We start from the raw sequence: 10,619 nt of genomic DNA on the forward strand, positions 1-10,619 counted from the left end.
GTCGCCCTGGCCATAGATATCTTCCACTTGAAGTTGCAGGCTCGCCTTTAAGGGGCAACGTTGCGTATGCGCAATTATTAAATGCAGCATAAGGCCATTGGGCAATGGAAACGCAATGCAATTGAACATAATTGCTGCCATCCCCAGGCCCCAGCCCCATCTGACATTACGAATGTTTTGTCAGCTTCCGTGGACGCTATTAACATTTACTTGTGCCTCTGCAAATGAACCGTGGAAAATCAAGCGAAAAAACTAGAAAAAATGGTTTGGTTGGTTCGGCAATTCGATTCTTGGCATACCCTCAAAAAGGCTTTCACTTTCCGTTTTTGGCACTGGTACTTAATCCACAATTAGTTGGTTCTTTCATTTTTCTTTTCGAGTGCGAAATCGTTGATAAAATTCGTGGAAAATATTCGTAATCTTTTCAATCATCGTTAGTCATATCCATAGTTATATCCGCTGGCTAAATATTTTGCGGTCCTTCTACCACACAAAACAAAGTTTTGGTGCAATTTTTTAACAATTTTTTTTTGATCCCTCACCCTCCATTTGTATCGACATGGAAATCCGATAACTGCCTCGTTGGCCAAAAACAAAGCAAAAATAAAAAAGTATACAAAAAAATCGATGCGGATGCAGTTGGGGAAGGGGAAGGGGAAGGGTACGGGTTGATTGCTGCCGGGCCTGGGTGACCGTTCCGATTCGATCACCTCTGGAAGGCCCTTTGACGCTTCATCGTTGCCGTTCAATTCAGTTACTTTGCTGGTGTCGCTACTGCTGTCGTTGTCCACGTCCCACGACCTGTACTGTCCCGTTCCGTCCGTTTCCTTGTCGATGCATTTCTGCTCGGCACACTAATTTGATTTTTTATACAAATCGACACAGAGCTCTCAGCTCTCTCTTATTTCGCTATCGAGTTTTGTTTGTTAACGCTTAGCTTGACGATTTTCGCGTTAGTTTTCCCCCCTTTTTCCGCCATTCGTTACATTGAAAAGAATTTTGATAGCTTTTGCATGGCGCATGGCGTTGTGAGAAAAATTTGCATTCAATGTCAATTTATGCAAATCTCATTGCCCAACGGGGGGGCCCAGGGGGGCTTCGGTTCGGGTTGCTGTCGAAAGACAAGACAAAACTGTGGCCAATTGTCAAGTTATATGCTAATTATGTGACCATTGAAACTAACCTAAATTCTCCGAAACGAACACAACAACAAAAGCGGCAACAATCAGCGAGAGCCAAGCATAGGAAAAAATTTAATTCCATTTGAATTACTTTGGTCGGGTAAACGACAAGAATAAGTTCTGCAAAAAAAAAAAAAAAATAAGAGAAAGAAATGGTACAGGAAAATATGAATGGGTCGACCGGTCAGGCAGCAGCCAGCCAGCCAGCCAGCAGGCCGAGAAAGTGAGTCCTCTGCTATGGACGTGGCCAACAAAACGAACAATAGAGCGTAAAATAAGTGCAAAGGCAGTGGCCAGCGGGACACGGGCATTTGGCGAAGAAGAAAAACTTTGCGAACGCGCGGAAAATTCAAGGAAATGAAAAATGAACAAAGTGCCCTAATGGCGGGGCAGTGGCAGGACGAGGCCAGAGCCGCTTGTACTCATTTCAAAAGAGCGGCCAGAGGGGTAAAGAAGGGCGAACAGAATAAAAAAAAAAGTCAGCTCCAATTGAACAGTTAAACTTCCATTAATTGTGCGCCCGGTCAGAGCCACGTGGCCGGTCTGGGCATTTGTTGCCAATCCAATCGTTGCTGCTGCTGCTGCTGCTCCTCCTCCTCTTACTGCTGCTGCTGCTGCTACTGTGCCAACTGTGTCAGTTTCAAATTACAAATGCATGAAATGCTTACCCAAACAGGTCAGCCTGCAAATTCGCGGTGAATTGTGGAACACTAAAACTGGCAAGCAGAGTGCCACTGTACACTGGACATTGTACATTGGCAAATCAATTAGATGATTATATCATTAGGAAGAAAACATGGTAACCAGGAAATTAACCAACGTTTGGGTAGCTAATTGGCTGCCTAAATGGCTCAAGTTGTTCGTGTGGAAATTCATTGAGGAAGCGAACCCTCCTAAGCACCCAATCCGGCTTCAATGAAGCGCAGAACGTAAAGTGTCCTCGGCCACACTTCATTGAAGGCTGTCAAGAAATTTTCAATTTAGCAAATTAGTTGGACCCGGTCCGGAGACGACAGATGTGTGTTCAAAGGAAATATCCCAGCCAGCAAGCAGCAGCAAAAGAAATTAGTATTAAATGAAATGTAATGGTGACAACGCCGACTGAAAATCGCCAGCTGACAATAATGAGCGGGCCAGCACAAAGGATCTTTCTCTAAGCTCTTTTAACAATTGCACGAAAGAAAATGGTGTGGAAAACCCACCCCGCCCCCACATTTAAACGTATTTTTTAAAGCAAGCGCCAGAGAAAAATGAAAACCAATACGCATAAATAATAAAAAGAGCATAAAAGCAGAGGGCGGGTTCCACTGAATACATAAATCATTGACTCCAAAATGAAAAGCTTTGCGCAACAGGTCGTCGAAACAATAAAAAAAAAGCGACCCAAAGCCCTTCCCATAAACCCAAGCCCCAACTGTCGGCGTCGGGAACGGGTATTAAAGGTGCCATGGTGCTGCGTTTGACCGACGCCAATGAAATAAATGTTCAACTCGAAAAAATTAGAATTAATGGCTTGGAATATATAAAGCCGCCCACCACTGTGGTCGGCTATAACGTAACTGAAACTCAAAGTGATAGCCGCGAATCCCATATTAATGGTTTATTGTTTAACGATTCAATGTTTAGGATTGTTCAATAGTTTTAGAATTTACAGAAAATGAGAGCAAAAACTGAGCTATTGGTACTCATTCTTTATACTTTTTGTGCACATTTAAGCTGGAATCAATAACCAATTTCGTTTGAGCTTTACTAATGAAAGTGCCCTGTTGGCGCATCATTATAATAATGTGGTATGTACATATACGGAAACATATCTGATAAATGCTTGGCTCATAATTATGAGCTCCATGCAATTCCTGGCTTACAGTGGGATCCGAGATGATTAATGCTCAGAGTAAAGTATTATGTTTTTCTGGCATTGCAATTTGAACATTTTTTTTCAAACTCATCCCCCTCCCCCACCCCACATTTGAGCCAGACTAATGACCCTCAGAGCCCTTCAAACAGTTTAAATATTTGTTTGTACATATTTCCTTTTTGTTGTTTTTGCATTCGACTGAAAATTGAAAGTAAAAAGCGCAAAACAGAACAGAGTACGAGCTCGTATGTAAATGTTTTCATGTAACACGCTTGTCGGCGTCAACAAGCCTTGGAAACTTTACGCATAATTTTATTTATATGCTGTGGCATACAAAGACACACAGCGCTCCTCTCTGTTGCACAATGGGAATAAATTATGTCAAAAGCGTGTGTGGAAAACCTTTGTGTGGCCCCGCGTTTTTGCCGCATGCTTTGCGACGCAATGAGAGTTTCCCTTTTGGCGGACAAATAATTGAAAGGTTCGCTTGCATGCAACTCTACGTCTACGTTTATTACTCAACAGCTTCAAAAAGGAACTACTTATTTAAAGCTATGCTTCTAGTGGTATATAAATATTGGAGGTCATCAACGAGTTAGTCCGAGATCCAGTAGAACAGTAGAACAGGCTCAAACCAAGAAGTAGTGCTGTGAAGAAGCAATGATCTCTGAGGATGTGCAGCCAAGCATTAAATTGTATGGTTTACCTTGGGATCTGCCTTTTTCCAGCACTGATTGAACCACCAGGCCTTCTGACACAATGTATCACCCTCGGGATGCACGCAATCCTTTGACATTTCCATAAACTTATCGCGAATGGAAAGTGGAACGGTGTCGAAAAGTTTCTCCAAATGCACATCGCCATTATCGTCGACCACTTCGATCTCGTGAAAGAAACAATTCATGTAGCACTTGAGTTTCTCGTCCTCGTGTATCTCGCCGTCGCTGAACTCCTTGATGGATGCTGACAAATCGGAGTGCAAATGAGGCAATCCCAATTGCTGCAATTATAGGTTCACTTTCGGTCGACTACTCACCCTCGCTGACGCCCGTTTTCTCCACACAGGAATCGTGGAAGGGCTTCGCCATTTTCATTATGCCCGGCGGTGGATACTGCAATTAAAAATTGTTGCTTAAGTAGGCGTGGCACTGCATGGTCTGCACGGCCAGCACGGCCAGCATAGCCCGCATAGCCAGCCAGCACTTCATTAACCCACGTTCTCGTCACGCTGCGCCGCAGCTGGTGGCAGCATCAGCGCCTCGCTGAGCAGCGACAAGGCGATTAAGAGGACGGCTGCACTGACAGGACGACGAAGGCGGCGTCCAAGCTGCTGCTGCTGCTGCCGACCAAAGCCATTCAAAGCCATTTTAACGTAGCCCGTTTCGTGTCGTTTCGTTCAGTTCCGTTCCGTCTGTGCTGCAGCTGCAAAAATTGCTCCGTCGCTCGGCCTTGTTTGTGAATTGTGAATGAAAAAAAAAACCAAAACAAAAAAAAACGTGAAACAAAAGCGACGATGCATAGCAGGTACACGGCACGGCACAGGTACGAGGGCAAGCGTCGCGTCGCGTCGCATCGCGTCGGAAGAACAAGGATGAGAATGCGAATCCGAATCCGAATAAGGATGCGAATGCGGATGAGGATGAGGATGCGGATGCTGTTGAGGACGATGTGCCACGCGTGACAGCTGGACAATGACAATGTGTGTAATTGTGTGTGTATTTGTGCGACGCTTTTCTAAGCCCTCGCGTTTTCCTTTTCATTTCAACTGTTTTTGTTTGTTTTTTTCTTATTTTTATATTTTTTTTTGTATATTTTTCTGTTGCTGCTGTACGTATTTTTGGAAGCCATGGTGAAACCAACAAAAAATCATTTGTTTCTTGTTGGCTCAGCGCACGCTAAATTAATTCCAACCGCTGGCTGATGGGCGAACAAAAAACGCTCACCAAAACGGAAACGGAACTGTGCCCGAGATGTCAGGCAAAGTAGTCACAAGTCTACAATTGTCGTGTTACTTCTGACTAACACATGGCCACGTGGCATGCCTCTACCACTGGCCACAATCCACGCTCTATGCTAAAACATTGCCTAGCTTGAACAATTTTATAACTCATCGCTTTTATTAAGAGCATAACGAATGCCCACATGATCCACAAAGCCAACAGTAACACTATTTATGGTATAATTAATCAACAAAGTGTCATTCCTGATGGATCGCTATCTGGTAAGCCTCGAATAGATCAGGTTATATTAAAAGGTTCTGCTCAATTCGGAAGGATTTTAGTATGTCAATTAGCTTTCCTTCAAATCTCTGCCCCTTAGCTAATATACCCAGCAAATGTCAAGGAATGTAGGGTACGAAAATATAAAATTTCCCATTCGTTCTGTTCTTTTGAAATTGTCAAACCGAAATACACAAAACAAAGACTTCAACTTGTGCACAACTGTCACTTTTGTTTCATCAAATGTCAACGCAGAAACCGGAACAAAACCACAAAACGACATTGCCCCCGTCGTCTCTCACAGACACACACACATACAAAAAAAAAAAAACACCCACACAGAAGGAGGAGGGACTGAAATTACAGCAACAACACACATCTTTGTGCTACACACGAAATGTATGTTCGTATCACAGTTGTGTGCGGCATGAACGATGGATGGTTTTTTAATTGCCGTTTCAATTTTCGTGTTGCAAAGCGTCCTTTGCCTATGCCTGCGCAAGCTTCCACCTCGCACTCGAGCTCGCCTTCGTTCTGGTCGTACTCCTGCGCCTGCTCCTGCTCCTGCTCCTGCACCGGCTCCTGCCAGTGGCAGTGGCAATCTTTTACCCTTTTCTGTACTTCACTGTACCTGCGATGTAGTACGAGTAGTTATGGGGGGTGGGGGAAAAATTCGATACTGTACACGCCACGCAAGAACTGTTTGACAACCGCAGTCACAATTGAATTTGCTTTATTGCCGTTTTCAGCATTTGGCTTTTATATTGATTTTGGCCAAGTTCTGACGCTGACGCTGCTGCTGCAGCTGCCGCTGTTGCTGTTACTGCTGCAGGCAGTTACCGAACCAATTGACGCCCCATGCCATTGCGAATGTCTCTATTCAATCCACATATGCGAGTGCGAGTGCGAATGTGAGTGTGAGTGCGAGTGCGAGTAAGGTGCATGTACAACTCGAGTGCTGATGCATGCTGCCCGCGGCCACACCCACTGGCGTGTCTTTAATCATTAGGCGGAACATTTTGAAGTTCTGCCCCACCGACATGCCCATACAAATGGAAATGTTTTATGGGTCAAGCCAGGCCAGACGCAGACGAGGCGAAAGAAATGGGAACGAGAATGAGAACGAGAAAGTTGAATGCTGCAGTGTGCAAAAGGTAATCAAGGTAAAGCCATCCCCACAATTGCGACCACAGCCTTTGTTAAGTAGTCCTGCACTCAGCTCAGACTAGACCAATGGATTCTTCTTAAGTGAAAAGCCCAATGGCACTTGTTTGAATAGCTATAGCAGTTGGACGCGTTAAACTCTGAGGTAGGAATATGAAACAGAAAAAGACTCGAAAGCAGCACTTCTAGGGGCCAATAAAGACTCCAATTTTAGGTAAACCTTTTCAAAATAACTAAAATAAACCATCTTACACTGAAATACTGTTTCATTAAGGTGGAATTATTTGAAAATTATATTAAGGTATAGATTAATTTTTCAATGAACCTTTAACCTTTATTAAACAAATATAAACACACATTCGCTAATATATAAATATCATATGTGGCATTCACATCTTAGACCAAGAAGTAGTGGACAGGATCTGCCTTCTTCCAGCACTGATGGAACCACCAGGCCTTGTGGCACAAGGTGTCGCCCTCTGGATGAATGCAGCCCTTGGAGGCCTCCATCAATATGTTGCGCAACTTTGCAGTTGGTATGGAATCGAATAGTTTCTCCATATGCACATCGCCATTATCATCCACCACATCAAACTCATGGAAAAGACAATTCATGTAGCACTTGAGATTCTCGTCCTCGTGTATCTCCCCGTCGCTAAACTCCTTGATGGCCGCTAAAGAAACAAAAATTTAAGAGTAATCGATTAATTGGATAAGAGCATGACCTACCATCAGTGACACCAGTTTTGGGTGCACAAATATCGTGGAAGTGTTGGGCCATTTTTAAAATTGCTGGCGGTGGATACTGTGGCAAGAGAAAAATAACTGAAAACACACATCGCAGCAATGTTATTTATTGATCAACTACAAACCTCAGCATCCCGTCTAGGTTCCTGGGCAGCTAAAGAGCCAAGCAGCAGCATGAGCAGAGCAACAGATTTCATCATTTTCAGGCAACGAGTTTGCAAAAACACTGAACCGACTGAGGGCTAAGGACTGGCCTTTTATGAGATTTGCAGCTGAATGGTACAAATGGGATTTGATATTCGGACATGATGACTGTCATTAGAGACACTCCAAACGCACACTAATTGCAGGTTGCCATTGCAATCGAATTGCGATTGCATTTGGCGGCACGCGAGCCGCACAAATGAATAAATGACAGCATACAGAGCACCAATTGATGGCAAAATCTCAAATGAAAACTAAAAACTGGAAACTGGAAAACATATAAATTAAGCCACGATTGTATGTGGCGGGGAACTAAACTTTTTCAAATATCGAATTTTGGGCGGTGGCAGCCCCAGGAGGCTGGGCCGATCGGAGCACTTTATTTGTGTGGGCGTTGCAGCACGCACACAAACCAGTGGAAGTGCGGCGGGGGGGGGAGTGACTTCTGTTCTGTTGTGCGGGGGGGAGGGAAAACATGTCATAAAAGTCAAATAATGCTTGGCACACAAGAAAAAAGTACATGTCAAATTCAATTCAAAATTGCGTTTCTTCTGACATGGCCGCATCAGCGAATTCGCACAGACAAGAGTGAAATATTTGAAATGCTCAACATAACTCAATTGCCTTGAAGTGTGGCTGGGCTGATGTGTGGATGTGTGTGTTGTGTGGTGCTGCTGTGTGGGACGCAATCAACCAACGCAGCTCCGCTGCAAATATAATACAAGAACAATTCTTTCAATATACATTTTGAAATAACAGTCAAATTCAGCTTCAATCCTAGCACTGATTATCCCCCCCGCCCTTTTTATGGTAAATTATAAATTAGACTGTGTACCTACATAGGGTTAGTGAAAGCTTTTGCATGTTCTTCGATTCTTACTACAGCATCTTAACATACATAGAGAGAGGAGTGCACTTGCTGACTAATTGGAAAGCCCTTTGCTTTGAATTATCCTCATTTTTGCTTCTTACTACAATGGCAAATAAATCCCTACACTAAGGGAAAAACCACTATTAAATTGGAAATAATATTCAAGCTTCTAGAATATATGTATAATATGTTTCTTTTAGTGTACGCAATGCACTTCAATCAATCGTGAAATCAAAGCAATTTCTATGCACTGCTCTCAATCGGCTTTGCAATACGTAAGAGTATTCGTCGCACTCGTGGCAGCGAGGCAGCGTGGCAGCACTGTTGCAGTGGCAGCTGCTATGGAAACTGTAACTGCAACTGCAAACTGCAGCAGTATTGCCCGTGGGGGGTGAGCGGGGAATGGCATATAATTATGGGGAAAGCACAACTTGCATGCAGCTGTGGCTGTCAGCCACATATTAATATTATTATGACGCCATTAATGCTTGTCGATGCATAAAATTATAGATGCGCTCTTTAGATAGTGCTAATTAAATAATTAAATATGCTTTAGGTCATTGCCAGTCATCCGATTTATGAGCGCCATCGATCAGGCGCGACAATTATGCATTTCCAGATGCGGCAGCAACAGCTGCACGAAATCTATTTTTCACTTCTTTTTTTTTACAGCACATCCTGCTTCCCTTTTGCATGTTAAAAGTCCTATTTGCGAAATGTTATAATAATAATAAACTATAAATCCTAAATAAATCCCCACTGGCTTCTCTCATGTCCCTCGTCAGCGTTCCAATGGGAAAATAACTCTGAAGAGTAATTCATTAGGAGCTGCTCCGCCAGCTGCTGGGGCAATGCCCTACCTTGGCACCAGCCTTGAGTCCGGCATCCTCTGCTCCTGGGGATGCATTTCTCCTGCAAAGCAAAGCAAAGTTTTCGTTCCCCCTTAACTGCTTTTGAAGAATTAGATACAAGAGAACTCCCTCAGTGACAGATGGCGCTGCGACCAAAGTTTCACTTCAGCTGCCGGCGAGGCGAGGAGACTAATTTGGATGGCATTTACTCGCACAATAAATGTACAAATTTCATCAGCTTTTCTTAGGTAATCGCTTCCAAGAAAACTGCACCGGTGGACAGTCCACAGTGTACCCTCCCCTGAATCCTTTAAGAAGACTAAGCTGTCAAGCTACTGAGGGAAGGAAACGATTCAAGTATTCAATTGAACACAATTTCCGTATGGTGAAAGTAGTTTGCCAAAATGTCAGCATAATATTTTAATCCGATGAAGCTTATTTCTTGGCCATGTTTACCGTAACGGGGACACCGCGCACCAAAATGCCAAAAAATGCTTAATGTTGACGACAACTGACACAACCGGAGGTCACACGTGACAGCGATAGGAAAAGCGCTGGTACGGGTACAGGTGCAGGGATTGGGGGTAGCCTAAGTAGCTATAAGCTGGCTATCGATGCACGTGAGTGGCGGTGATGTCAACGGGGTTTAGTGGCTCAGTGGCAATCACGTGCCAAAGAAAATTGAAAGACTTATGCGGTGACCGACTCTGGCGACTCTGTGTACGGCAGTGCAGCATCGACAGCGCTCCATTGCGCCAATTAGGATAAAGGAATCGCTATAATTAAACTCCCGGCATGGGGTCCATCATTTGCCAATCAAACATCACTCTGGAAGGCGCTAAAATGCATAACCATGAAACGAAACCCAAGTAGCAAATAATAATCATGCGCCACGTTGGCCAAGATGGCGACAACAATCTACGGAAAATGGCTTTCTTGCATGAGCGGTAGACGGTGGGCGGTGAGGCAACAAGTTAATAGCAATAACCCCACTGCAAATATAAATACAACACGCACAAACCCATTAAAAATAATGTGAGGCAAAACACGCCCCCCCCCCCTCCAGCCCGTGACACCACAGCCAGCACCCCCCCCCAGTGCCAGTGCCATTGCCAGTGGAGTCTGAGCACCATCATTTGTCGCACACGAAACGCGTTAATTATGGCCATTGCAGTTTTTCCTCCTCTTCTCTCCTTTCCACTCTCCCTTTTTCCCAGCCCACCCCACCCACAGCATTCATTAATTATTATGCAAGCTAAGCGCTCGGAAAAAGTTTTTTTGGACAGGGCCCTCGCATACTTTGACATGCAAGCGCCAAAGTGTCAAATTAATTTTTAATCGCCCACCCAAGCCTCACCTCACGCTTGAATGTTGCCAAATAATAGATTTAGATGGGAACGAGGCAAGCCAGGACAAAAACAGGGGCAGTGGCAGGGCAGTGCGTGCATTGTAATTAAAGGTTTTGTGGAACAGCAGGAGCAGCAGTAGCAGCAGTAGCAGTAACTTTGGGTCAGCAGCTCTGAG

At 44.2% G+C, this 10,619-nt stretch overlaps 2 protein-coding genes across 2 annotated transcripts; both read right to left on the bottom strand.

Moving 5' to 3' along the window:
* Window positions 1-3,526: 3,526 nt before the first annotated feature.
* LOC111076157 (general odorant-binding protein 83a) lies at window positions 3,527-5,991 on the bottom strand. Its single transcript, XM_022369831.2, has 5 exons — window positions 5,890-5,991; window positions 4,256-4,487; window positions 4,076-4,151; window positions 3,746-4,002; window positions 3,527-3,686 (listed from the first exon to the last, which is right to left on the bottom strand). The coding sequence occupies exons 2-5, from the start codon at window positions 4,403-4,405 to the stop codon at window positions 3,669-3,671; spliced, it is 501 nt and encodes a 166-aa protein (XP_022225523.2). The 5' UTR covers window positions 4,406-4,487; window positions 5,890-5,991; the 3' UTR covers window positions 3,527-3,668.
* Window positions 5,992-6,730: 739 nt separating this feature from the next.
* Window positions 6,731-7,390, bottom strand: LOC111076159 (pheromone-binding protein-related protein 6). The gene is made up of 3 exons (XM_022369833.2): window positions 7,295-7,390; window positions 7,152-7,227; window positions 6,731-7,096 (listed from the first exon to the last, which is right to left on the bottom strand). The coding sequence occupies exons 1-3, from the start codon at window positions 7,367-7,369 to the stop codon at window positions 6,819-6,821; spliced, it is 429 nt and encodes a 142-aa protein (XP_022225525.2). The 5' UTR covers window positions 7,370-7,390; the 3' UTR covers window positions 6,731-6,818.
* Window positions 7,391-10,619: the final 3,229 nt, after the last annotated feature.

Source organism: Drosophila obscura, unplaced genomic scaffold (genome assembly GCF_018151105.1).
Source record: "Drosophila obscura isolate BZ-5 IFL unplaced genomic scaffold, ASM1815110v1 contig_192, whole genome shotgun sequence".
NCBI lineage: Eukaryota > Metazoa > Arthropoda > Insecta > Diptera > Drosophilidae > Drosophila > Drosophila obscura.

Excerpts from the sequence above, each read along its gene's own strand:
- LOC111076157 (XM_022369831.2), bottom strand. The coding sequence starts at position 4,405 with ATGGCTTTGAATGGCTTTGGTCGGCAGCAGCAGCAGCAGCTTGGACGC. Across the intron at positions 4,152-4,255 it reads CGGCGCAGCGTGACGAGAAC|TATCCACCGCCGGGCATAAT; the intron begins GTGGGTTAATGA and ends TTTTAATTGCAG. Across the intron at positions 4,003-4,075 it reads GAAAACGGGCGTCAGCGAGG|CATCCATCAAGGAGTTCAGC; the intron begins GTGAGTAGTCGA and ends CCGATTTGTCAG.
- LOC111076159 (XM_022369833.2), bottom strand. The coding sequence starts at position 7,369 with ATGATGAAATCTGTTGCTCTGCTCATGCTGCTGCTTGGCTCTTTAGCT. Across the intron at positions 7,228-7,294 it reads AACCTAGACGGGATGCTGAG|TATCCACCGCCAGCAATTTT; the intron begins GTTTGTAGTTGA and ends CTCTTGCCACAG. Across the intron at positions 7,097-7,151 it reads CAAAACTGGTGTCACTGATG|CGGCCATCAAGGAGTTTAGC; the intron begins GTAGGTCATGCT and ends TTGTTTCTTTAG.